The sequence below is a fragment of the Perna viridis genome, chromosome 7, assembly GCF_037379345.1.
Source record: "Perna viridis isolate PV_CMFRI_1.1 ecotype Kerala chromosome 7, ASM3737934v1, whole genome shotgun sequence".
NCBI classification, from domain to species: Eukaryota; Metazoa; Mollusca; class Bivalvia; order Mytilida; family Mytilidae; genus Perna; species Perna viridis.
In genome coordinates, this window is record NC_142451.1 from 16,735,548 (window position 1) to 16,761,968 (window position 26,421).

Consider the following 26,421-nt stretch of genomic DNA (forward strand, 5'->3'; position numbering starts at 1 on the left):
TTAAGATGTGATAAAAAAAAATGCATCTTTCACGGGTGAACATTATGAAATAAGAAATGATCAAGCAAATCGTTATTCATCAGGTTGGTTCTGACTTCAAATGCTGCCAGTAACATATGCATGCTCATTTACTCAATGACTTCTATCTAGTCTAGATTTCTATAGTTACGCAATGTAAACAACTTTAACTCATTTCAGTATTATTTGTTTAGATTTTGATCATTCTGACGCAGCATACAGAACATGCAGAAGATAGGTTTACAATCGGTTTGCCTGGAGTCGTAATTATGAGTTTGATTGGAAATGTATGCAAGCCTGCCTGATATAGGTCTTTGAGCTAGCACAATTAACTTAGTTTTAGTACTTAGATTTAGTACTAAATGGGTTGATTGGTGAAATGCAGTTGCCGTGAAACGTACGAAATATATCCAAGAACACCTAAAATATAGTGAAATCTATCATAGTTGGACTTTTGATATACTTATTCAATAAGTATACGTCTATGAATCCGGTATCGATCGAGTACTATGTGAATATGTATAAAAATTGATAAAAACATTAGTGACAATTTTTAAAATACCGAAGCATAAGTTTGTTCTTATATATATTCAAGGATGATCGCTGCTCTATTTTAAGATAACGAGGATTTCAAAGGTTTTTGAAATTTTTTAACATCTTTCAAGAAAGAACAAATAAGAAGAAAAAAATAGATGGATCACAATGCTCGTTTTTGAAATATAAGCACTTACAGTATTGGCAGAAAATGAATTTCTATAAATTTTCCATAGGTTTTGTTATAGTAAGTTTTATCTTTTTAATAACAAGGATTTCATAACAACTTCCCAGATAACATTTCAAGGTGTGTTTAATGAAACTATGAAACGAAAAATGGTGGTCACTGGGCAAAAATAGTAATGCTTGGAAATGAATAAAACCAGAGGAACCCAAAAATCTGACTAAATGTCTGGACATGACCATCAGACATCCTTAAATCTAATTTATATTTCACTTATTCAAAGTTCTATAAACTTACTTATTTGACTGAAACGTAAGGGAACCAAGATTCTTACAGAAAACAAAAAAATGTAATACAGGAACAAAGACCAGACATAGAAAACTGAAAAATTTATTAGTTTACAAGATATATCTGCGTTTATTTTGTTAAACATCCAGCAAGAATCTATAAATTGTACTAAATTACCGATTATGTCTCAGTCTTAAATCAGCCATTATGATTGAATTGTATTGAGAAACATTTTCTTTAAAGAATGTATTTCTATAATTTGATTTGTTTGATTTTTATAAAATACATGTATATAGAAGCTAACCTTCATGAAGAAGAATAGGTTCGATACAATTGTCATACAGAGAAAGTATTAAGTTATCTTATCCATGAAGTAGTCATACTCAATGCGAATTTCTACAGAAAATAAATCACTATTATACAATAAGAGGATTAACTTAGGCAAATGTTAATTTCCATTTTATGTATTAGGTTGATATTTTTGTTCATGGCATGTTGTTTCTTCCAAATTATGATAAATTGTCGAATTATAAGCAACAGACAATATCCACTACACACTGACTGTACATATCTTATAATGCTTGATTGACTATAGTGATAGATTTCGTGGAATCGTTCTTAAACTGATTTATATCTTAGAATTTTGATGATGACGCCTAGATGTCACGTGATATTAACGGTAGAGTGACAACTGGTTATGAGGCATGCCAACCTGCAGTCGATAGCTTCAGTTGGAAAAAGTTAAATATTCCTTTTAAAGTACCAGTCTATTGAGCAACATGGTCCATTTGATTGTTTTAAAATATTTTTGTTTTAAATAAAATGTCAACCTATGAATGTCTATTTTTATTCAAGTTACAAAAAAAAAATAAAGATGAATTCAATGTTTCTCAGAAAACCAGATATTCATTAATTGTTAAGAATGATTATTGTGAGTTTATACACATTTTCAGAAATAATATTTACATAAATTGATCTGCTTCTCCCTCTTCCCCTTCCACCATATAACATCTTCCATTTCCCGTTACCCATTGTCTCCATCCCCATTTCTTAATGAAAATTCACCATTCCAAATAGAAAAATCCCCATTCCCTTAAAATCCCCGTTCCTTTTCATTTTAAAATTATTTACATTATCAATTGTATCTTATACGTTCAAATTTTTAAACATTTCAGTGTTATTTATTTATTTTGTTATTATTTTTTAAATCTAATAAATTTTTCATATCAATGAATACTTTAAAAACTAATTTCCCCATCTTCGCCTTTAAAACTTCCACTCCATCTCCTTTTCTCTTGCCCCAATTCCCTATTCCCATATTTTCTTTCCAATGCAAAAGCTGTACTTGTTTAGTCTGTAAGAAATAAATGACCTAAATGTTTATGTAATTTGTAGTCAGTGCAGGGCGAACAAAGAAATTATAGTTCGATTAATAGCGAGCCGTTTGTAGCATGGAGCAAGACTGAAAAATGCCCTCATTTTATATATTGAAAACTAAACTATTTTACAGAACTCTGTGATAACAAATTATATAGTTGTACATGATATTGGCACTTTGCAAGAGTTATAGTTCTTGATATGGTTTCATTTGCTTGGTTTTAGAGGTAGACTAGCATATGGTTTTCTAAAAAGTGCAGAATGCAGAAATGATTATCATAATGTGAAAGTATAGCATATGTAGGATGAAAAAGCATCATTTGTTTGGTGGGTTTTTCTTCAAAATGAATGATTTTACCACCGGCAGTGTCTGAATTTTATGTCGACTGGTGCTTAAACACAACGCGCTCCAAATACGTTTTGAAGACATTAATGTGAATGTTAAGTCAGAAAGAAATAATATCGTTTGGCTAGATCCTTCAATCTCAGTTTCCGCTATATAGATGACGTATTGTCTTTAAACAATCCCAATTTCGGGGATGTGATACATCGCATCTACCAAAAAGAACTGGAGATAAAGGATACTACAGACACTTTGAAGTCAGCCTCATATCTTGACCTACACTTAGAAATCGATGGTAAAGGAAAACTATTGACCAAACTTGACGACAAACGTGATGATTTTTCATTCAGAATTGTCAACTTTCCTTTTACCTGTGGCAACATCCCTTCGGCTCCTGCGTATGGAGTGTTCATATCACAACTCATACGTTATGCCAGACCTTGCATAAACTACGCAGACTGACTTTTTGTATCGCGCTAGAACTCTAACAAATAGGCTTCTGGAACAGGGATATGTTGCTACAAGATTGAAGTCATCACTACCGAAGTTTTATGGTCGTCATCATGAACTCGTGGATCGTTATAGTGTATCCATCAGCACCATGAAAACTGATTTATTCAAGGGTCATAGTTTTCTTTTCCTCGTTTGTCTACCCCCAACTTGACTTTTTATGAGCAATTCGGCGGGTGTTTCTGGAAAAGCAGAGGACGCTTACCCTACCGGTGCACCTGGTCCATGTTCCCAGTTTTTAGTGGAGTCCGAGTTGCTCATTTGCTTTTGTTACTTTGTATGTATGATTTTAGTTACTTTATGTTCTTTGTTGTGTATGTCTGTTTTCCATGGTCTTTATTCCTGGATTACATTCTTTTGATTACGGCTATTACCTTGGTTACGTGTTAGTAGAATGCCTCAAAATTTGCTAGCACAGGATAGATTATATTTTCCACGTCTCAAAGGTTATTTCAAATCACAATCAGTTGTTGAAGTCGTCATCTGCTCTATATCGACCTACTTGCCAATTTCCCCATTACTTCTAATGTACATACGGTTTTAGAAATAGATATCAATGTTAATGTAGCCTCGGAATATTCTAAGATAAAAAATAAAGACCAAATGAATGAGAAACAGAACGTCTGTTGCATAATACAGCTGAATTGTCTGGAGTTATTTTATGTTCATTGTAAGCTTTGTCGTTAATGTCAGTAAAACTACGCGGATGAAGACGTGTAATTCAAACGTTTTTCAAAGTCGATACAATTATAAGTTTAGTTAAGTATAAATTTATAGTTTTATTTTTAAATAATGTAAATTTAATTGTACACAAATGAAACTTATCTATGAGTAAACAATAATATAGATAAGACAATTAAATTTTCTAAAAACAATTGTAATTATACATACTTAAACATTTATAATTTGAAGCACTCATTGCGAATTTAGCAATATCAGTAAGAGTAATCAAGGGAACCAAAATTCTAGCGGAATTCTAAAGAATTTAATCTTGGGACACATTTTTTAAAGACCAGACATGGAAAACAGACAAACATAACAAAGAACATAAAGTAACTAAAATCATACATACAAAGTAACAAAAGCAAATGAGCAACTCGGACTCCACTAAAAACTTGGAGAATGAACCAGGTGCACCGGTAGGGTAAGCGTCCTCTGCTTTTCTAGAAACACCCGCCGAGTTGCTCATAAAAAGTCTAGTACGGGGTAGACGAAAGCGGAAAGGAAAACTATGACACGTTGAATAACACTATTGAATATACTTTGACATTATTTGAGGAACTTATCAAAAAATATTTTCGGTGTAAATGCAATTTCATTTGGTTATTTTGGGACTTATTATTCAGGTTATGTTATATATATATATATATATATATATATATATATATATATATATATATATATATATATATATATATATATATATATATATATATATATATATCTGTATGATATCCTATTCTTTCTTCCTGATTGACATATTTTACAGATGAAAGTCTATTCTAGAAGTATCTTTTTTTAAAACACAAACTCTGTCCTAATCAATTGTGGTCAATATTTTTAGACATGGATATTCTTTGATTAAATACAAATTTTATAACTCAGAAATAAGCCTTCGAATTTGTAGAATTTTGTAATTATGCTGGCTGAAAACTTCTAAAATTCCTTTGTGCTTAATTAATTTTTCGAATAGTTGATCTTTTTCAGTTGAAAATAGTGTAAAAGAAGAATAACCACGTTGCATATTTTATAGACAACATTTTTAAAGGTCAGCAACGTTTTATTATTTTTCAGCTTATTTGATCGAAATCGACGCTTTGTCTTTTAGATGACTTAATGAATGCCTCATGACATTTGTTACAATACTAGCAGAATCATGGTTATTGACCTAGATCTCTCTAATGTATCATCAGGGTATTAGCCATAAAGTGATAAGATCTAGATGGATTCTACTGTGTTCTTGTTCTAAACACATTATTGTTAGATTTTTTTTTATTATTATCGCCTCATCGCCTACAATCTTTCAATGAAACACTAAATTTGTTTCATAACATTAAAGAAGGACTTCATTCACAGTTTTATTTAAAATATTCCCCTTAACATGATACAGTGTTTCCATACAAACTCGTTACAAATCGTCTCTATACATGTAAGTAGTATACATCAAGGTCTGAAAAAAAAACTTAGACAGTAAAAAAGTATCGACAGTTTTATGTACTTTTTACCAATGTGTACACATTTAAGTTACAAACATATACTAGAAGATGTAAATTTCTTAACACAGATAAGGATATTGACTAACAAATACCGAAGGGTCAATAATTCAGATCCGTTGAAATCCAAATATGTGGCCGTAAACAAGAAACAACTGCGATCCTTGGAATATATTCCGTTTAGTTCCGCTCCAATCTTAGTTCCTTTAATTACTCTTCTACATACATAATGCAGTGCACAGAATGAAAATAGATTACATATTAAAACTGAAGTGAAACCTGACCCAAAAATCTGAAGCACTAGCGAAATGAACTCCCATATAAAGCTGAGAGTGACATCAGGTGCTACGGAAGAGTTAAAATGTCCTGCTCCCATAGCATCACCAGTAACTATGCAGGTATAATCCGGTAAGAGTCTAGCAAAATAATGCAGTTCCTCTACACGAGTCATAAAGAGATCCTATAATGGGCGATTTCACTTGATGCAATAAAGTTTCTTGATCTGAATGAAGCAAATCATAAGGAACTAATGAAAAAAAATAATTCCAAAAGGATAATTACAAATTACAACACGCTTTTCGACAATGCAAACTATAGGTGTATGAATGCTAGAACATTTGATCTTGAACTTGATAGATAATAGAAATAAATCATTCGAAAAAATGACACTGCGTCAAGAATTTACTTTAGGTTTTCTGAGGAAATGAAATGTATCTATATGTAATTTCAAATAATAGTCCTTAAAAATTTAGAATGACTCTTGCAGTATTTTCTGAAGATTCATTGCACGTCCGTGAATTCATTGTAATATGTATTGCATAAGGGAAATGAAAACTCGTGGAACACCTCACTTTAGAGATTTTCATGTTCTTGGTACCAATCCATCCAGGCTTGACGAGGGTAGAGGTGTTTCAAGCTTAACCTGGTTGATTTTCATATATAAAAAATACTTTAAGTTTGTAACATTGACCATGATGATTTTGACACTTATTTGTCTTATTCGCTGGATTAGTTTCTTTTGGAATTCTTTGAATGTTATCTTTCCTTATTCATTTTCCGAAAAAAAAGAAAGAAGACAAAATAAGTAATATTATGTCCCTCTTTTTTTTCATCCGAATCTGACCTCATTTGAGCTACAAGTGCCAAGTTCTGATTTTTTTCTGAAATCTTGAAAGGATAATTAGGTTAACTCATGAGTTTATTGAAAGAGTGATGTCAAAATCACCATCGTTCAACCAAAATATTGAATACAACCATTGGATCTAATTTGTTTCAATACAAATATTTCAGATTTGTGTTCAGCATGATTTTCAATGCCATTTTATGACCCATTAATACGCTTCTTAAATAGCTTCAATGTTGTAGCTATTTTAAGGTACACAGTGTCGAACTTACCTTTTCCTAATTGTTACACTGTAATGCTTTATTCCACTGCACACAAACCGATCTTCTCATGCGTGAGTATTTATTCTACATGGCTTGTTAATTTGTTAATTGACCGGTGCACCTGGTCCATGCTCCCAGTTTTTACTGAAGTCCGAGTTGCTCATTTGCTTTTGTTATGATTTTAGTTATTTTATGTTCTTTGCTGTGTATGTCTGTTTTCCATGTCTGATCTTTGTCCCTGGATTACATTCTTTTGATTACCGCTATAGCCTTGGTTCCCTTGATTACTCTTTCGACAACCAGGGTAAAGAGAGAATGCATTATTTGCAATATGGTCAATTTCAAGTTCATTGTTTAGAGATTTATTATTTACATTATTTGCATTAACCATAAATATGTAAAAACGTGTTTTATTAACTAATTGATCACGTTATGGATACATTTGCTTGTTTTATATAACAACATAGTGTGCATTATTTTTATTGCCAACCAAATACAGGTTTGGGTATTCGGATCGATTCATTGTGCCTGTGTGGAAATAAGCCAAGTTACATTATTAGGTAAACAAAGACAGATGCTTGTGCAGGGAAGTCAATTTTTAGTTTATAGATATAATTTCCAATTAATATGATGCAGAAATAAATTTCAATTTGAAATGAGTATTAAGAACATATATTGTTAATAAAATCCATGTACTCGTTGACTTACATTTTTCAAAACTGGTTAATAAATGTATTAAGAAAATTGTTTTTCTTCATAAAAGACCAGTTATATGTCCTCCATCATTAATAATGCCGCTTGGAAGATGTTATAGTACTCGATATTACTGTCATTACTGTCTTTCTTCTCCTTCGGCCATTATTTCAGACCTTGGGCGTATAATTTGCCGATTATGGAAACATACATTTAATAATAATAAATTAATTTTTTTTTTTTTTTCAGAAAAGCGGCAATGACAAAAAAAGAACACAACATGTCACAAATAAATGATTTGATATATATATGACACACATACAGAGAGAGATCATATATTAAATAGTCATAAACACTATTATATCACGAAAATGAATGGGAGAGTGACACATGTAATTATAACAAACCAACATCCGTGACTTTGAAACATAATTTTTTTTCAATTATCTTTAGACTAAAGAGCATTAACTCTATCATGAAAAGTTTATATTCCAATGTATTTTAATGATTATTATTGATACTGCTGATATATTGTTTGTATAAATATATCCCAGAAATCCATTTCAAGTAATTAATTGGCCCAAATTTGAGTTGCAGAAGGGTTTGTGGGATCTCAACTTGAGATGCTTTATGAAATCGGACCCTAAAAAGTTATTAGTCTGTTCCAGTGGGTAGAATCATACTTTGAACATCTATCAAAAGTTGTTCTTGTAGTAAATACTTTATCATATGTTGAGGAAATATGTTTCAAATGAACATCACTTGTTTTGTACGGCCGACTATGACTTTGTCCGGAGTGAAGTACATAAATACTGTGAAGCTGTTTACTCATGTGTTAGTATTAATCATGTGTTGAACCTTATAGCAAATGTAATTAAAAAATTAATTTTTTAACATTATATACTACCTTACATCACGATAAATTAAAAACTCGTATTAAAGTAGATCAAACCTTATAATTCTAGTATGTAGATTACATTGAATAACACACTTTTTAATTGTATTGTATAAAACAATAATTGAACCTTCATAAAAGCAATTTTTACAATTTTTATATGGATTCTGTAAGAAATTTTCATTTTTTCTCAAACTTTAGAAAAACTGGTATATATACAATATCTTGTAAATTTACATAAAGGACACATACCTGACATTCTTTCATTTTTAGAAAAGTTACCAAACCTATCTTCTTATGATGTTAAATATATTAAAAGAACTAAAATTCCTATAACATTTCTATAGTCTTATCTACCCTTCAACGAGATCATATTTTTACCATACAAATTTTTATGTAATTTTTATCTAAATAACATATTTTACATCAATTTAAACATTATAAGTTAATGACAAATATATGTTTGTTTGCAAGATGATAGAAATCAGTGCTCAATGCTATAAGTACAATCTATCTTAAAGAATTCATCAACAAAACACTCAACTGCTACATGTGTGATTCTTACAAGACTGTTTTTCCCACCTTTCAGGTTGCCATTTGTGATATGAACTATCCTTTTCGACTATTTTTTTTAATGCATTGTTGCCTTTGTTATCAAAACGGTACTTTTATTATAACCTTCTATTCACCAAATGTTATGTATCATTTATAATACTGTTGACATTTCAAATACGCACAATATGATACAATTTATTTTAATCAATCTTATTTTAGAATTTATATTTACCAATTAGCTAGAAAAATGATTAAAAAACAAGCGTAAAATTATTGCGACGGAACCCTTTTCTATTATTTCAAGATTAATCATCACCAATTGAAAAGTTTGAGCATTTTTTCACCACAATTTCCCTCTGACTACAGACAGATATGTACAGGTGGGAATGATATATAGCATGGCCTGTCTTGGATACTTATGAATTGAAATCAAAATTCATTTTCTGTCTTAAAATGTTAAAACTTGATCTTGATTTTGCTAGGCATTTCCTATCAATTTTACAAAGACTGCCAAAATAAACTAAGTTGAGGTATTGTGTTGAAATGTTCCCCACATATTAAAGGTGTATTCAAATTGATGTACTAAGCAAAAGAAAGACAATAGACACATATATAGATGGTAGGTGATTAAAAAAGTAAATGAATGGACCGTATCAATTGAAACTCGGGTGTTTGTTTTATTTGTCATCTTCTGCGGTGTGAATATGTAACGAAAATGGAAATGGTTTATATGTCAAAGACACAACAACACCGGGATGAAAAATGTCAGCTCAAGGCCACCCATGGGTCTAATAAAATGCACAGCAAACGTTAAAATGCTTTAACATTGAGTAATTGTATAAACAAGATCCATCTACACAGAATGCACGTTAAATACGATAAATAATTATTGACTTCAATAACCCATGTTTAATTGATTTTTTTTATTTTATTTGTGGCAAAAACGATATAATAATCGAGATTTTTAGTGGGTAATATACTGTTAGCGAATTAATTTTGGCAGATATGTAACCAAATTTCAGATATGAAACAACGCTAAGTTGGTATACCCTCGTTGCAAATAAATGGTAAACTTATCATCGATATTACAGCCAAAGCGGGTGAGCTAAATGAATTTTTCGTCTTACAAACGGAACAAGACGAGTCTAACACTCATCTTCCTCATCCTATCATAGGTGAAAATGAGATTAAAGAATGCGTAATCAGTGAATCCGAAGTCGAAGATGTGTTGAAAAACTTTCATACGGGTAAGGCTTCCGATCCTGACCTTATTAGCCCTAATTTTCTCAAGGCCGCATATTCTGAACTAAAGAGTCCCTTATTTAAACTTTTCAACCTCTCTCTTTCGAAGACTCTCTTTCCATCTATGTGGAAAAGAGCGAACGTGACGCCAGTTTATAAGAGCGGAAATGCGCGAAAAGTTAAAAATTATGGGCATATATCGCTACTGAGTATTATTTCAAAATGTATGGAACGTTGCGTTTATAAGCACGTACATACTTTTCTAAAAGATAATCGGATTAATATTCAACACTTTTATAGTAGAGATGCCATATATTGTAGCTCGAACATTGAATAGTGATATGGAAAAAAAAACACCATGGTTTGAACAATTTAATCCTCATAAAACGGAAGCGATATTGATTACACGTAAAAAATGCTATATAAAACCACCCTCTTTTACAGATGAATAGTTCTGTTATTCAAGAGGTCATCAGTCACAAGCATCACGGTATCTACTTCTACGACGACGGTTCCTGGCATGATCATGTTGATCATATCATTAAAAAAGCATACGATAGGATTAATATCTTACGACGTGTACGATTGGTTCTTGATCGTTTTACACTAGAAAAATATATAGAATACACAGTCGTTGTGAGGGATAATGGTTTACAAATCATGATTAACAAGACCGAGGGAGTCCAAGTAGAAGCCATGCAAATTGTTACAGGTTGTACCAAATTAACATCGCTGGACAAGCTATATCGCGAAACCAGTTTGGAAAAACTCTCCGATAGGAGGAAAAAACATAAACTTGTGATGATGTATAGGATAGTGATAGTGAATGGTGATACCCTCGAGTATTTGAGAACCTTGGTGCCAAATGCGCGGGCTAACATCCATGACCACTTAACCCGCCAATCACATAACTTAACCTAGTTACGTTATAGAACGTCATTATACTCCAATTATTTTTGCCTCTGCTATCAAAATGTGGAACGACCACCAAGTTATCACTCGTGATTGTAGGTCTTTTAATATATTCAAAACACGCATTAATATGCATTAATATTCGAACGATCGTAAAAAATCTATGAACTATAAAATTGGTAATAGATCCGGTCAGGGCTTGCATGCCAGATTGCGCATGGATAGCAGCTCTCCCAGAGCATCTGTACAGGCGAGGTCTGGTGGCTAGACCGAAGTGTATCTGCGGACAAAGAGAAACAAACAGCCCCTTCTCACTTGAATATAACAATTACTCAGAGATTCGACGTAACACTATACATACTTTGAATTTTGATATCGATATTGATATTCTTCTCAAAGAATCTGATGCTCTAATTTTAGAACAAAATACAGATTTAATAACTTACATTTTAAAAAGTAAACGATTTGGCAATGCTTAATTGTGTATATACATATATCTCTTAGTACTATCTGTTATCTTCTGTGCATTTCATCTCGTAAATACCTTTTTTGTATACTTTCCTATCCCTCTTCAATTTCAATACATATTCTTCATTCAACCCTTACATCTCCAATAGATAGTTACATCAAAGATACACATATAAGAACATGCTATTATTGTTGTAGATAGTACGTTGTTAATTGGGAGCCGGATTAGCATAAGCTTCAGCTTGTTTCCCAATCCTTGTGTTGTATTATAATATCGTCATATCATATATTGATGTATTTTTGCAATAAAATATGTTTAAACTAAAATTTAAGTGTCAGTCCCTTTACGAATCAGGCAATAGGTGAAACATGGTAAAAAAAAAAACATCATTTTGATAGTGTAATTTGACTATTTGCACCATCAGAATCAAGGAAAACAGACAAGATTTTCCATATCATGCTGGACCATTGAGTTACAATTTCATTGAAATGAACTGAAAATGAACATTTCAAGGGCAGATAACTCTGGCTGTCAAAATCTTCAATTTTCTAACATACTGTTGACAAATTTCTGAGCAAAGCTAGTGATGCAGAGATCAAATAATGGATTTTTCAAAAAGAGAAAGTATCCTTGAGTGATATTACATTGTCAGATCGGTGGGATTTTGACATGCATGTTTCTGATTTTTTTCCATTTTGCCTGATTTTTACAAACGCTTACACTTAATATGTTTAATATGCATATACCGATGCACCTAATGATCCATGCTCCCAGTATTTGTTTAGTGTAATCCGGATTCCTCACTTACTTTTTTTCCCTTAAACGTGTTATTTTGGTTATTTCATATTCTTTGTTGTATGTTTGTATTATTCATGTCTTGTCGTTATCCTTGGATTATTTTTTTTTCAGATGCCGTCCACACCTTTGAATGAAATACCAGCAGACATAATATTGTTAATCCTAAGATTATTTCGGAAATATTTTTTATCACTTTTGTTACATTAGCGCAAAATATCAATAATAATGGATTTAGAAAACTGTTTATTCACATATATGAATACAACCTGTATTATTGTATATATTTTTGTATTTATGTTGCATAGTTGTTGAAAACTTGCTTGTGTTTTAGAGGGCCCAAATGAAAATTAGAGTTAATTAGATCTTGAAAAAAAATTACTTACTTTCTTACTTACTTACTAGCTTACTAATCCTGGTTCCCGCGATTTCCTTTTTCAGTATTTGTCTTTGAACAGCGCTTTGGTTTGCATCACAGGAAGTGGCGATATTATCATGCACCATAACCATATATCATTTTTAAAGCTTACAAAAGTATAAATTGTTTTACTTCATATGGTTATTTCATAAGATAAGAATTAACGAGAATACACATTTCTTTATTAAGATTAAACTCAAGTTCCACATAATTATTACAAAAGCACATTAATTGTTAATGATAATTCCGAACAAAAATTGCATTTTGTTGGGTTGGTTTGCATATGATCATAGTTTAAACTGTTCAATGATTGTTTACGTCTGGGAGAAAATCCTACTTGTTGGAAACATGGAATTCATGTGCCAACTATAAAGGTGGCGGAGAAAACAAAGCAAGTCCAAGCAATTATCGACCAATATCTCTTACCAGCCTTATGTAAACTCTTTGAATCGGTCATAAAGTTACATCTGTCTTCAAGTTTTGAACAAGCTACTGTGCGCTTCCCAAATATTCAACAACAAATATTCCAGTATAGCCTAAGTGGTATTACTATATCATTTAACTTACAAGAAAACAGTCACAATCACCTTGAATTAAACAGTAAACTCTATGTTGCGTTTTTTTGGACTTTCGACACTGTGTGGCACAACGGATTAACATACAAACTCCTTGATTTAGGCCTACATGAAATATATCTTAGAATAGTTCATGATTGTCACAACAATAACATCAATTACCGTGTAGATGGGTAAACCGTGGATCGTTATGGTGTATCCATCCGCACCATGAAAACTCATTTGTTCAACTTGTCATAGATTTCCTTTCCTCTTTCATCTTGCCTGGAATTTTTATGAGCAACTCGGTGAGTGTTTCTAGAAAAGCAGAGGACTCTTACCCTACAGGTGCACCTGGGCCATGCTCCCAGTTTTTAGTGGAGTTGCTCATTTACATTTGTTACTTTGTATATATTATTTTAGTTACTTCATGTTCTTTGTTTTGTTTGTCTGTTTTCCATGTCTGGTATTAGTTCCTGGATTACATTCTTTAGATTTCCGCTAGAATCTTGGTTCCCAAGATTACTATTATCTACTTTGACAAATCCGTACTAAAATAAAGCGTCGTCAAGGCGATATGTTTTCCGGCTTGCTATATTTGATTTACGTTAATGACCTGATTAACGAACTGGATAAAACAAAAAGAGTTGCAAAGATAGCAAATTTGAATAGCAGCACCCCATCATTAGCAGATATGTTGTATTAAAATGACTTCTACTGGACTACAGGGAATGTTGAACTATTCCGGAAGATGGAGATTCAAATGTAACCCTGATAGATATGTAGTTCTGTGTTTTCATCCGAAATGGTGCAAAGAATATCTGATGTTTTACTTCAGTTTAGGCGATTATGAAATCAAACCAAGTACATCTGTGAAACATTTAGGTATTACAGGATCTACTGACTTAAGTTGTGCAAGCGAAATTGACATATCTAGTCAAAAAGCTAGAATCTCATGCTTCAGTATTGTTGTTATGGGGTCTCAGCTGATAAATCCACTGACAGTTTGCTGACTATACAGTAAAATAGTTATACCGACGGTTCTTTATGGAAGTGAGTCATGGAATAATTGTACGCAGATGTAAACTAATCATTTTCCTTAACTACGTTGTGAAACATATACAAGGATTCTCAAGAAAAACGCGATCTTACATATGTCACGTCTTTCGTCCGTCGCTGATAAACGTAAACTTATGTTCATGCAGACATTTTGTTGATTTAATCCTGATATTCTACCAAAACAAGTGTTCATTCACTGACTATTCTAATACCTCCACAATCCTCAAAGGATATATTCTGGCCTTTTCATTCCTGATTTTGTTAAAATCTTAAACAGATATGTACTACAACCTTTCTTGGTTCTTGGTCAGTTACGTATTTTCTGGTGATTTTAAAGTTGGAAAGAGTTGGAAAGAGTAATCAAGGGAACCAAGGTTATAAAGATAATCAAAAGAATGTAATACAGGGACAAAGACCAGATATCGAAAACAGACATACACAACAAAGAACATAAAAGAGTAATCAGGGGAACCAGGGTTATAGCGGTAATCAAAAGAATTTAATCCAGGGGAAAAGACCAGACATGGAAAACAGACATACACAATAAAGAACATAAAGTAACTAAAATCATACATACAAAGTAACAAAAGCAAATGAGCAACTCGAACTCCACTAAAACTGGGAGTATGGACCAGGTGCACCGGTAGGGTAAGCGTCCTCTGCTTTTCTAGAACCACCCGCCGAGTTGCTCATAAAAAGTCAAGTCCGGGGTAGACAAACGAGGAAAGGAAAACTATGACCCGTTGAATAAATCAGTTTTCATGGTGCTGATGGATACACTGTAACGATCCACGAGTTCATGATGACGACCACAAAACTTCTGTAGTGATGACTTCAATCTTGTAGCAACATAACCCTGTTCCAGAAGCGTGTTTGTTAGAGTTCTAGCGCGATACATAAAGTCTGCGTAGTTTCGGCAAGCTCTGGCATAACGTATGAGTTGTGATCTGAACACTCCATACGCAGGAGCCGAAGGGATATTTCCACAGATGAAAGGAAAGTTGATAATTCTGAATGAAAAGTCATCACGTTTGTCGTAAAGTTTGGTAACTAAAATCATACATACAAAGTAACAAAAGCAAATGAGCAAGCTGTAGACAACACCGAAAAATCCGACAAAATTTCAAGAATGCAAGGTGATTCTGTCTTCAACAGATTAAATGGGCTTATAGAACTTGGAAGCCCAGCGAATGTATGGAAATATGGACTACTCTCGGCAAAAGACCTACGAATTGCCAAAAGAATTTCTAAATTGTGGACTTTACCCATGAAGACCTGAACTGTCCGTTATGTTTATTATCATTCATACAATGTACTTAAGCATCAAATACTTAAGTGCTTATCCCTGATTAACAATCGAAATATAATGTTCTGTAAACATTGTGATACCCTCGGATACAAAGCATCTCCTTTGAAAAGAAAATGGTAATGTATTAAGATATGAAACTATCTATAATTATGCGATCCTTTATGTTTCAGACCTTATCTTTTTTTAAAGTAATGATGTTAAGAATATATCAACAATATGAGGCAGGTTAAATTTTGATTATTTTAATGTAAGTCTTTATTACAATAAGGCAAAATCAGAAAAAATCAGAAACATGTCAAAAACCCATCGATCTGACAATATTCACTAAAAGGTGATTTATCTATTTGAAAAGACCATTATTAGATATCTACATCAATGGATTTGCTTAATTTGCTTAGAATTTTTCAATAGAATGATTGAAAAATAAAGTGTTTGGCAGAGTTATTTGCCCTTTCTATAACGCTGATTCAGTGTACTTCAATGAAATTATCTCAGTTTACCAAAAGGATATTGAAATTCTCGTCTTTTTATCTTGATTTTGATGGTACAAATGGTCAAACTTTTGAAATGTTGGGTTTTTTCTCACCATGTTTCACCCACTGCCTGATTCTTACATAGACTGACACTTAAAAATATTTAAAACAAATTTAAAGTACAAACCATTCACTTGGATGAAAAAACCAAAAGCCATAAATTTGAGTAAAACAAATAAAATATGACAAGACAAATTGCAAGTTAACCATAGGCAATAAATTAGTGCAAGACGAAATATAATTAATTGTAAAATATTTTTATCCATACATGTAATTAGTATGTTTGTAAATGTAACTATTATTTGTTGTTTAATCCACACTAATAGTTAATTGATTTGTTACAATATACACACAACCTGTCATTTATAAACTAGTACAATAGTAGTCATTAAAATATGGAAAAATGAACTGTTATTGTTTAGCGACGATTTCATTTGTACGCTGGAAATTCCATTGTATACTTAATAGATTTTAATATCATATAACAGTATGGTGTTACAAAGATAATAACTTAATTACCTTAATATATCAAAATTTGAAATATATGATTGCTTTGTTTTTTTGTTTTTTTGTTTTTGTTTTTTGTTTTTTTTTATATATATACAAAGAACTTTAGTAATACGCAATTTTAAATGAGACATAATTTGTATTGGTTTCTAGAAATTGTCTTGTGACAGTATTCAATACTTTGTCACTTGATAAGGATCAACTGATGCTTTTATTTCAGACTTAAGCATGTCAAATAACAGAATTGATTTATCAAGGTAATGCTCGTTCATTATATAACAAAACAAGAAATGATAAAGTGTAAGTGTAGTAGACTCAGACATGTAGCCCTACGCTCTAATATTATGGTTTTTTTTTAATTAAGTATCTTCAAATATCAATTAATCTTTCAAGTTTTGCTCGATCATTAATACCTCAGAAAAAATTAAAATAAATAAAGTTCATTTCCTCTTCCAGTATTTCAAGTTTTATTGATGGTTAAGTCTTAAAAAATACATAAAATAGCCTGGACACATTTTAAGTTGCACTCCAGCTAAGAATCATGCAAAATGTGATACGTGGTTGAAAAGCCTACATATTTTTATTTTTGATATTTTGTTTAAAATTCTTTAGGAGACAGAAATTAACATTTGGTTTTTCGCATAACCCGTGCTCATAGGAGATAAAAATTGTATAGAATGCACTGAAGAATTCAAAAGTAAGGGAGATAACTCTGTAAATGATACTCAAATACAATAGAATCTATTTGATTTTCAATGTTGATTATCTCCTAAGAGCAGGTAGATTTTATTGAGTAATTACACATTTCATAATATAGACCCATAAAACAACTTGATTACAAAAATAAAAATATGTAGCCTTTTTGGGGATGTATGACATTTGTCAGATTTTGCATGATTTTTACAAAGGCAGCTACTTAACAATTAACTACTTATTTGATGTGTGTGATTGAATTGAACGCATTAAGTTAGGTATTTTCTGGACGCTTACCCTACCGGTGCACCTGGTCCATGCTCCCAGTTTTTAGTGTATGATTTTAGTTACTTTATGTTCTTTGTTGTGTATGTCCGTTTTCCATGTCTGGTCTTTGTCCCTGGATTACATTCTTTTGATTATGGCTATAACCTTGGTTCCCTTGATTACTCTTCCAAAGCGTTGATTCAAGAATGGTACTTTTAACGTAGGGACGGTGTTTAATACATGTTGAAAAGTAACAAAAACAAAAATACCAATCGTATATATATTGCAAATTTCGGTATTCTGGACCCATATTTCGAAGAATAATCTCTCACCAGCTGCATTAGAACCGAAAACCTAGTTTTAGATTAAAAGTGCAGTGAAACCTATCTAAACCGACCGGCTGCGAGATTTATTAGGTTAAGGCAATTGTCCGGTTTCCACAGGTTCAAATAGTACTGAAATGTACTACACTATATGTCTGGTTTACACAAGTTCCTATTTTATCCAGGGTTTGATTTAAAGAGGTTTTACGGTATATAAATGAAGCTCAACATTAAATATATATAAATAGGAACAAGGTTGTCATAAGTTTTATGTTTCTTTTTCTTATCTACTTTGAGTTCGGACTTTATTTTGCAACTTTTTGAGAAACAAGGACTATGGAGATCAGTGTCATCCATGACTGATCTCCTAAATTGAAGGCATTTTCCATTTACGTTGCATAATACAATGGCGTTTTCTACATTAAAGATTTCATTCTCTCTCCCTCATAGAATCATATAAATTTCGCATTAATCGTAATACAGTTTTTATGTTTTTTATCTTGATTTTTTCCTCCATTGATAGAAGAATTACAAATCGAGAAGCATCAACACGTTTAGATAAGAAATCCCCTCGTTCAAGTTTCCCGATCTTAAATCCCTATCCCTTGCATTCGCTATAGGACGAAGATTTTTTTTCCAAATCAAGTCTATAGGCAAACAATTAAATGTCTGCATCATACATTTATTGTGAAACTTGTGCTCGTTGAAAGAGGAAACCAAGATTCTAGCGGAAATCAATAGAATTTAATCCAGGGACAAAGACTAGACGGAGAACAGAAAAACACAACAAATAAAATGAAGTAACATGGTGCAGATGGATACACTGTAACGATCCACGAGTTCATGATGACGACCATAAACTTCTGTAATAATGACTGCAATTTTGTTGCAACATAACCCTGTTCCAGAAGCCTTATTTTAAAAAGTATATAATACAAAAAGTCTCCGTAATTACGACAAACTTTGGCATAACGAATGAGTTGTGATATGAAAACTCCATACGCAGGTTCTGAAGGGATGTCGCCACAGATGAAAGGAAAGTTGACAATTCTGATTGAAAAGTCATCACGCTTGTCGTAAAGTATGGTCAATATTTTTTCCTTTCCCATCGATCTCTAAGTGTAGGTCAAGATATGAGGCTGACTTCACGGTGTTTGTAGTAACATATATCGCAAGTTCTCTGGAGTAGATGCGATGTATCAAATACCAGAAACTTGGATTGTCTAAAGATAATACGTCATCTATAAAGCGGAAACTGGGATTAAGGGATCTAGCTGAATGATATTCTTTCTTTGAAAAGTAGCATTTTATGATATAAAAGCTGCATTTAAGTCAAATATAAAATAATTTGAAAAGAAAAAGTATATTTAGACTATTCTAAGAGGTCGACTATCGTTTATGTGTAATTCAAAACAAAATATTGTTCACTGCACTAACTTTTTTGACTTTCCTGTGTTTATAAATTAGTTTCGAAATAAAATATTTTTAAAAGCTCGCTTAAACTCCCTGTTACTGAAATTGTAAAGAAAAGGATTAATTGCCGAATTCATATATGTCATCCAAAATGTTGTTTGAAAAACTAAGTTAGGAACTGCCTCTGGCTTAACAGCACTTATATCGAACACAATATGAAATGGGAGCCAACAGATAATGTAACCAACAATTATATAAGTCATTGTTGCAAATGCTTTCTTCTCACGGTTAGTGACACGTTTTGATTCAACAGATGATGCAGGTTGACCTTTACGGGACATGTTCTCGATGCTAAAGATATTAGCCTTTGACACGCTCTCATTGTTGATGGATTTGATATTTGTGTTTTCGGATTTGTGTTCTCGTTCTGGTGAAATATTGGACGTTGATGGTTCAATCTTGAAAATGCTACGAGCTTTATCAGACTTTGGACCAACTTTTGACCGTTTACGAAGTGCAGCAAATACATGTCCATAGCAAAATAAGATGAAAACCATTGATCCATGGTGTCCGAATATTGCAATGACAACAACATATTCCTTATTTGCTGCTGGGTCCCATATACAGGTATTATCATCCATAGCATTGTTAATGCGGTCAACAATGCACGCTGGTAACCATAACACAAGCATGAATACCCTAAAAAGAAAACAAAATAATTAAAAGAGGCCAAGTTTTATACACAATAATTTTTTTTCGTCTCGAGAGTGCAATAACCGAATAACAAACTAAAATTAGATATGTGTTCTGTAACTATTTCAAAATCAGAAGTTAAAGCGAATTTTGACATGCATTAATTTCCTCCTGTCTTACTTTTATAACGACTGTTACTTAAGTATGTTACATATATATATATAAATATGTAAATATGATACTAAAAGCACTTTCACTAAAAAAACAGTGAAACCTTGTTTATCTTTGGGAATACCATTCACCGAATACTTTATCATTGCCAAACTATAAATGGCTAAAAGTTATGTTAAGACCACTTACAGTTATTTCATGCAAATGTAAGAAATTTCTATACTTTAATATAGAATTTAGACTGCACAAAACTGATATTGTACAAAATGTCCGAATGTGTCACCAATGTAGTCATCATTTTCAACCGATTCTTGCATGCAAGATTTGTTCACGCTTGAATTAAACAACAGACACATTCTTCAAATGAAAAAGGTTATGTTCAGCTGATATCAAATTCTGCCCTGAATGTTATCTCGATCAATATAGATAATACCTAATATCTAGTAAAATATTGGTCCCATGCGTCGACAACTCACAATATTCAAGCTATAAAAGCAAAATGTATCAAGACCATTTTTGAGCAGAGGACGCTTACCCTACCGGTGCACCTGGTCCATGCTCCCAGTTTTTAGTGGAGTTCGAGTGGCGCATTTGTTTTTGTTACTTTGTATGTATGATTTTAGCTACTTTATGTTCTTTGTCGTGCATGTCTGTTTTCCATGTCTGGTCTTTGTCCCAGAATTGCATTGTTTTGATTAAACTATTCGCTATAACCTTGGTTCCATTGATTACTCTTTGACAGAGTATTTAGTTTGGTGGTCAATAAGTTTAGATTTGATAAGTTTAAACTCTAAAACATTTTTTTTCAGAAACATTAGAGGTAACTTATTTTGCTTTTTCGGCGCTCAATTGTGTGTTTACATTCTTTGGGGATATTATTGATATACAATTATTATAATTTCAGCCTAAGCGATATATATATGTTGTAAGCTTTCCTTAGACTTTTTTAGAAATAATAACCTCTTCTTTTCCGAGTAGCCCTTTTGTTCAATAATATGCAAGCTAAATGGTGAAATTGTTGAAATGATTTTAAACAAATCTCTAATCTGGATATGCGTTTTTCTTATTAATTAGTCTAAAAATATAATATGAAATGTCAATTGTTTTACAGCTGTGCCTTCGTCAACAAAATATATTGTTTATACCTTTCCCATTATTTTCTATTTTAGTTTTAGAATAATGCATAGCAGATAATTGTCAGGATGAACTGTCCAAAGATATTTTGCACAAAGCACTTTCAAATCTTTATTGTAATCTCCTAAGTATATTTGTGTGATAGATAACGAAAGTGGTTCTCCTTTTCTTTTTAGTACGAGTAGTACCGGTTCACAACATTGTATTTTCCCTTGAAATAAACACAATCACCGTGTTAAAAACTGCATTTCCCATTCTGAAAAGACACTTCAAATATGTATAGAAAAATATAGATATGACATTATAGTCATCAAATTTTGATCGATTTTAAAACCTAAAAAAAACAAACAATTAAACGGTATTTAGCTTGAGTGATATAAAGATGAAAAAAATTAACTGGTTACTTTTTAGATTAGGCATGAGAAATCAATTATGTTATATTCGTGTTACTTAAGTTGTAATCCATATAATCATTCATTCCAATCTATCTGCTCTACAAAGATAATTCACATTGAAAATTGTTTCTATTGTATTTTAGTGTCATTTACAGAGTTGTCTCCCTTTATTTTGAATTATGCAGCACATGCTATATAATTTAAATCTTTTATGGTTGAGGGTTCTATGAAAATTCACATGTTATTTTCTGCTAACTTAAGGATTTTAACCAAAATATTAAAAAAAAAACATGTAGGCTTTCCAACCATGTATCACATTTTGCATTATTCTTAGCTGGATAACTACTGAAGAATTTGATTTGATCAGGCTAAGTAATTCACAACTTTACCAATAGTCATTTTAATTGTGAAAGTCTAGCTTTGCTTTAATCTTCGTTAATGGAATGTTAGCGATGGTTTCCAAGTATTTTTTTTTTCGGAACGGAAATCAGTCATTCTAATATTTGCCTTCACAACCAGTCCTTAGTACCGTAGCAGTACCATTATACAAAATATTGTTGTACATACCATCATAAAATAATATCGATAGTTTAATTGAAATATTTCTAAACAGTACTGGGAGTTCCAATGAACAATAGTAGACTTAACGTTATATACAATTATACCACGGCCAAATATTTACCCCTTAACAATCAACTATATCCTTAAAAAAGGTTAAAATGTATTGACTTGTTTTCTTTTTTGAAACGTCTGGTTTTGATTTTTAACATACACTTTTTCACAGTTTGATATCCATCGCATTTTGAAGTTTAGTTCATTGATATGTAGTTAGTAATGTTGTTGAACGATGATAGCATTGCTGACAACAGATACAAAGAATAGAAGAATCCATGTTATGTATTTTGTACTAGTAATTCGCCTTTACACTTAACACATTAACACTTGAAAAATGAACTTGGACAGTGACGCTGGTTTCGAGTACCCTTACTTAAAAGTTATGTAACAATAAAGGATGATTATGACAATAAAAACCAATGATAAAGTCTCCAATTATTTCCCAATCACTAGATATGCCAGACAGGGATGTCTGATTGCTCCCTTTCTTTATATATTACAAGCTGCGACAATGGTATGTACCGTCTGGGGAGATAATCAAATCCAGGGTATTAAACTCTTAAGTGTAGAGGGGGATGGGAAAATCGATTCTAAATTAAGCATGTTTGTCGATGATACTCATGTGTTGAATAAAGAGTCTTCAACTTAAAAATCCTTTGAAATTTCATCAATATATGAGAAAGTTTCAAGGTCAAAATTTATTAATAAGAAAAACAAAGGTTTAAAAAAAATAGGTCGTCTCAGAGGCCAGCGAAGTCATTGCAATAAGATTTTATGGACGACTAATAGTGTTAAACTTCTTGGAATTCAGCATAACATTGATATTGACAAGTTGTAGTCCTCGAAAAAATTTAAATTTTTACACGTTTATAAAAACAGAAATTTAACATTCTTTGGCTAGACGCTCATTGTCAAGAACTACATTCTTTTATTATGTAGTTACGAAATTCAAACACGAAAAATACCAGATAAATATGTACATAAACTTCAGTACCATTCTGTGTAAGAATCAAGCAATGGGTGGCATATAATTTTCCCTAATTTAGTCATTTTTACCTAAAATATATTCAGTACATCTAGAAAACAACCAAAAAGTTATCTAAGTTTATCTTGAAGCATCTGTGACGAAGATATTTTTGACTGCTTATATAGGGAAATAGTGCGGGAAAATTTTCCAGCCATTTTTCCGTAGTGCACTTTCAACTAAATTTGACCTATCAGTATCTTAAAAAGGCAAATTTTACAAACACTTGGACGATAATTTCTGGTGGTTATCATGTGTAATTAATTGGTGTATGAAAACAAATTGTGTGTTTTTTCTACTTTATGTCCTACATCTTACATACATTTTGCCTCATTCTTAGACGGAGAAATATATAATAATTCAATCAGGGATATTTATTTGGGACGGGAAAGTAAATCAAGTAGACCAAAATGTTTGCAGCGCGGAAGTGGAAAAAGGCAGTATGGGAATGGTTAACATATATTCTAATATTGATAGTATTATAATCAAAACTATTTATAAAATAGTCCAAGCTCCGCTGGCGAGTTGCAATTCATTAGGTAAACATTGGTTGCGTAAATTTGATAATAAATATATATAGTCTAGAAAGTTTTTTTAAACCCAAGACATTTAATGTAAAACCAATTTTTCTTTCTTAAATCAAAACTTAAAACAAAGATTCACAAAGTATTATATTCCTGTTCGCCTTGTTAACTCAAAATACAAGGTATACATTAGCATTGACGAACAATCATTCCTTAAATAAAGTTCATCACAAATTAAGTCAACAAACGCCAACGGACTGGACGGACGTGCATCTTTACCAATAAAGGATATAAGAAAGATCGTAAATAAGACGGGAGTCTCAGGTAAAACAACCTACACAATTCCATACAAACAATTAAAATTATAAGTAATTTCTAAACTTTCCCGAAAGATTCATGTAACTAGTCTGAATACCAAATCTTGCAAATGTCTCGAAGGTTGTCTTGTTGTTCAAAAAGGGAAATTAAATTGTAACTGACCTAATATAGTACTGGTCAACTGTTTCTCGTAAATGATATGCTGTCCTAAATGCAAACCAAATATTTTAAATCCGAGATGATTTTAAGACATAGTGTATCATCTGTGCTATCTGTGTACAAATAGTTCATGCAACAAAACAACTACTTTAATTATAATTTATAGGAAACAGATTTTGTTTATAGTTATTGTATTGTCATGTGTGCAGTTAATAATAGTGGATGATAGAAGAGAGATGTCTACATTAGCTCGAATTATTTACTTTATTTTACGTTCATCACTAAATATGGAATTATCTAACTAATTATTCAACGTGCCATGTACAGAAATACTGCCATAGACCTGCATACTAATATTGTTGTTTTACTATTGGATAGTTCTCCGGAAGAGAGTCTCTTTTTTCCCAAATGGTCCATATTATATCATCAGAGATTCAACGAAACAATCACTATTAACGACAAAAAAAATAGAAAATTTATACAATAATGTTACCTTGAATATGATATAAACAGTAAAAGCGCTTTTTGCATGGAGCAACGCGTATAAATTATTTGAAGCTGAACATTTTATTCGACAGAGAATAGTTGACTGTGTTTCCTATTTGAGGTAGTTGGTTACAAATTAAAATTTGAAAGGCTTTTAAGTTTTGTCTTGTTTTTATTGTTTTTTGTTTGTTATTTTTTGTTTTGTTTGTTTGGTTGTTGTTTTTTTTTATTTTTGTCTCTTTTGTTTTGTTTTGTTTTTTGTTTTTTGTTTTTTGTTTGTTTGTTTGTTTTGTTTGTTTTGTTTTGTTTTTTTTTTTTTGTTTTTTGTTCGTTCTTTCTTTTGATTTTATATGTTACGTACATGACCTGATTTGATTTTTTGCGAACTGTATATTATAACAACCATCAATCCGTTCACAAGCATTGGAATAGTCAGCTTCATATGAAGCTATTTTTACTTATTGAAGAAGAAGTAGCAATACTGAAGATAAATCAGAAGACAACAATATTGAGAAAATTAAAAGGATAAATATACCATAAAAAGAACTGAAAAATATAAACAGAAAAAACGACTAAAAAATCTCTATCTCAATTCCATGCTCACGTACTCACCATACGGCTGTGATCAATAAGAAGCATTTTTTCCTCGTGTTGTTATTTTTGTAGTGATTCGGCCACGTGACTGCCCAAAATCTATCAAACGATATCACAATGAGCGTAAACACCGATGCGAACGTCATTCCATAGTCATTGAATATCCATAGTCCACATAAGAATTTACCAAAGGGCCAGTAACCAAGTATCGTGTCTGTTGTGTAAAAGCTCATTGCAGTAGCAGCCACAGTTAAGTCAGTCACCGCCAGATTTACCACGTAAATGTTAAATTTAGTCTGCAGCTGTTTTTCTCGCTTTACAGCTACAAGAACTAGAATGTTTCCAAGTATGGTAAAAATAGTTAAGATGACGAATAAAGAACCTATTACAAGTCTTTCAGTTTTACCTAAAGTCTCCTTTAACTGGAATGACTGGCTGCTGACATTCAGATCCATTACTAGTGTATCGCTTCAATATCATAAATATCTTCAAATGATAATGATATAAAACCTTAATTCGTGTATTTGAAGCATAGTACAAAAATGTGACATGTGAATCGCTTTTAATGGTATCAATAAAATTGCGAATAGCCAATGAGGGTTTAAAGGGACTGTGACCTTCAACAAATGACCTTCATCATGGATTTCTAAATAACTTGCATGAACTTTTTTCATTCTATTTACATTGAATATGTTGATTATATTGGTTCTATTTATACATTCATAAGCTTTCGCTCTCGGAAATACAAAATTATTTTACTATGATAAGAGGATGAATATTTGAAAAAGCTTATCGGATATTTTTTTTAATTTAGCATA

At 31.8% G+C, this 26,421-nt stretch overlaps 1 protein-coding gene across 1 annotated transcript; it reads right to left on the bottom strand.

The window, feature by feature from the left end:
- Positions 1-18,567: 18,567 nt before the first annotated feature.
- LOC148611556 (alpha-1A adrenergic receptor-like) lies at positions 18,568-26,077 on the bottom strand. Its single transcript, XM_088595300.1, has 2 exons — positions 25,622-26,077; positions 18,568-20,189 (listed from the first exon to the last, which is right to left on the bottom strand). Exons 1-2 carry the CDS (start codon positions 26,056-26,058, stop codon positions 19,541-19,543), a joined length of 1,086 nt encoding a protein of 361 aa, XP_088451426.1. The 5' UTR covers positions 26,059-26,077; the 3' UTR covers positions 18,568-19,540.
- Between the last annotated feature and the right edge of the window lie 344 nt (positions 26,078-26,421).

Excerpts from the sequence above, each read along its gene's own strand:
- LOC148611556 (XM_088595300.1), bottom strand. The coding sequence starts at position 26,058 with ATGGATCTGAATGTCAGCAGCCAGTCATTCCAGTTAAAGGAGACTTTA. Across the intron at positions 20,190-25,621 it reads TTATTGATCACAGCCGTATG|GGTATTCATGCTTGTGTTAT; the intron begins GTGAGTACGTGA and ends TTTTCTTTTTAG.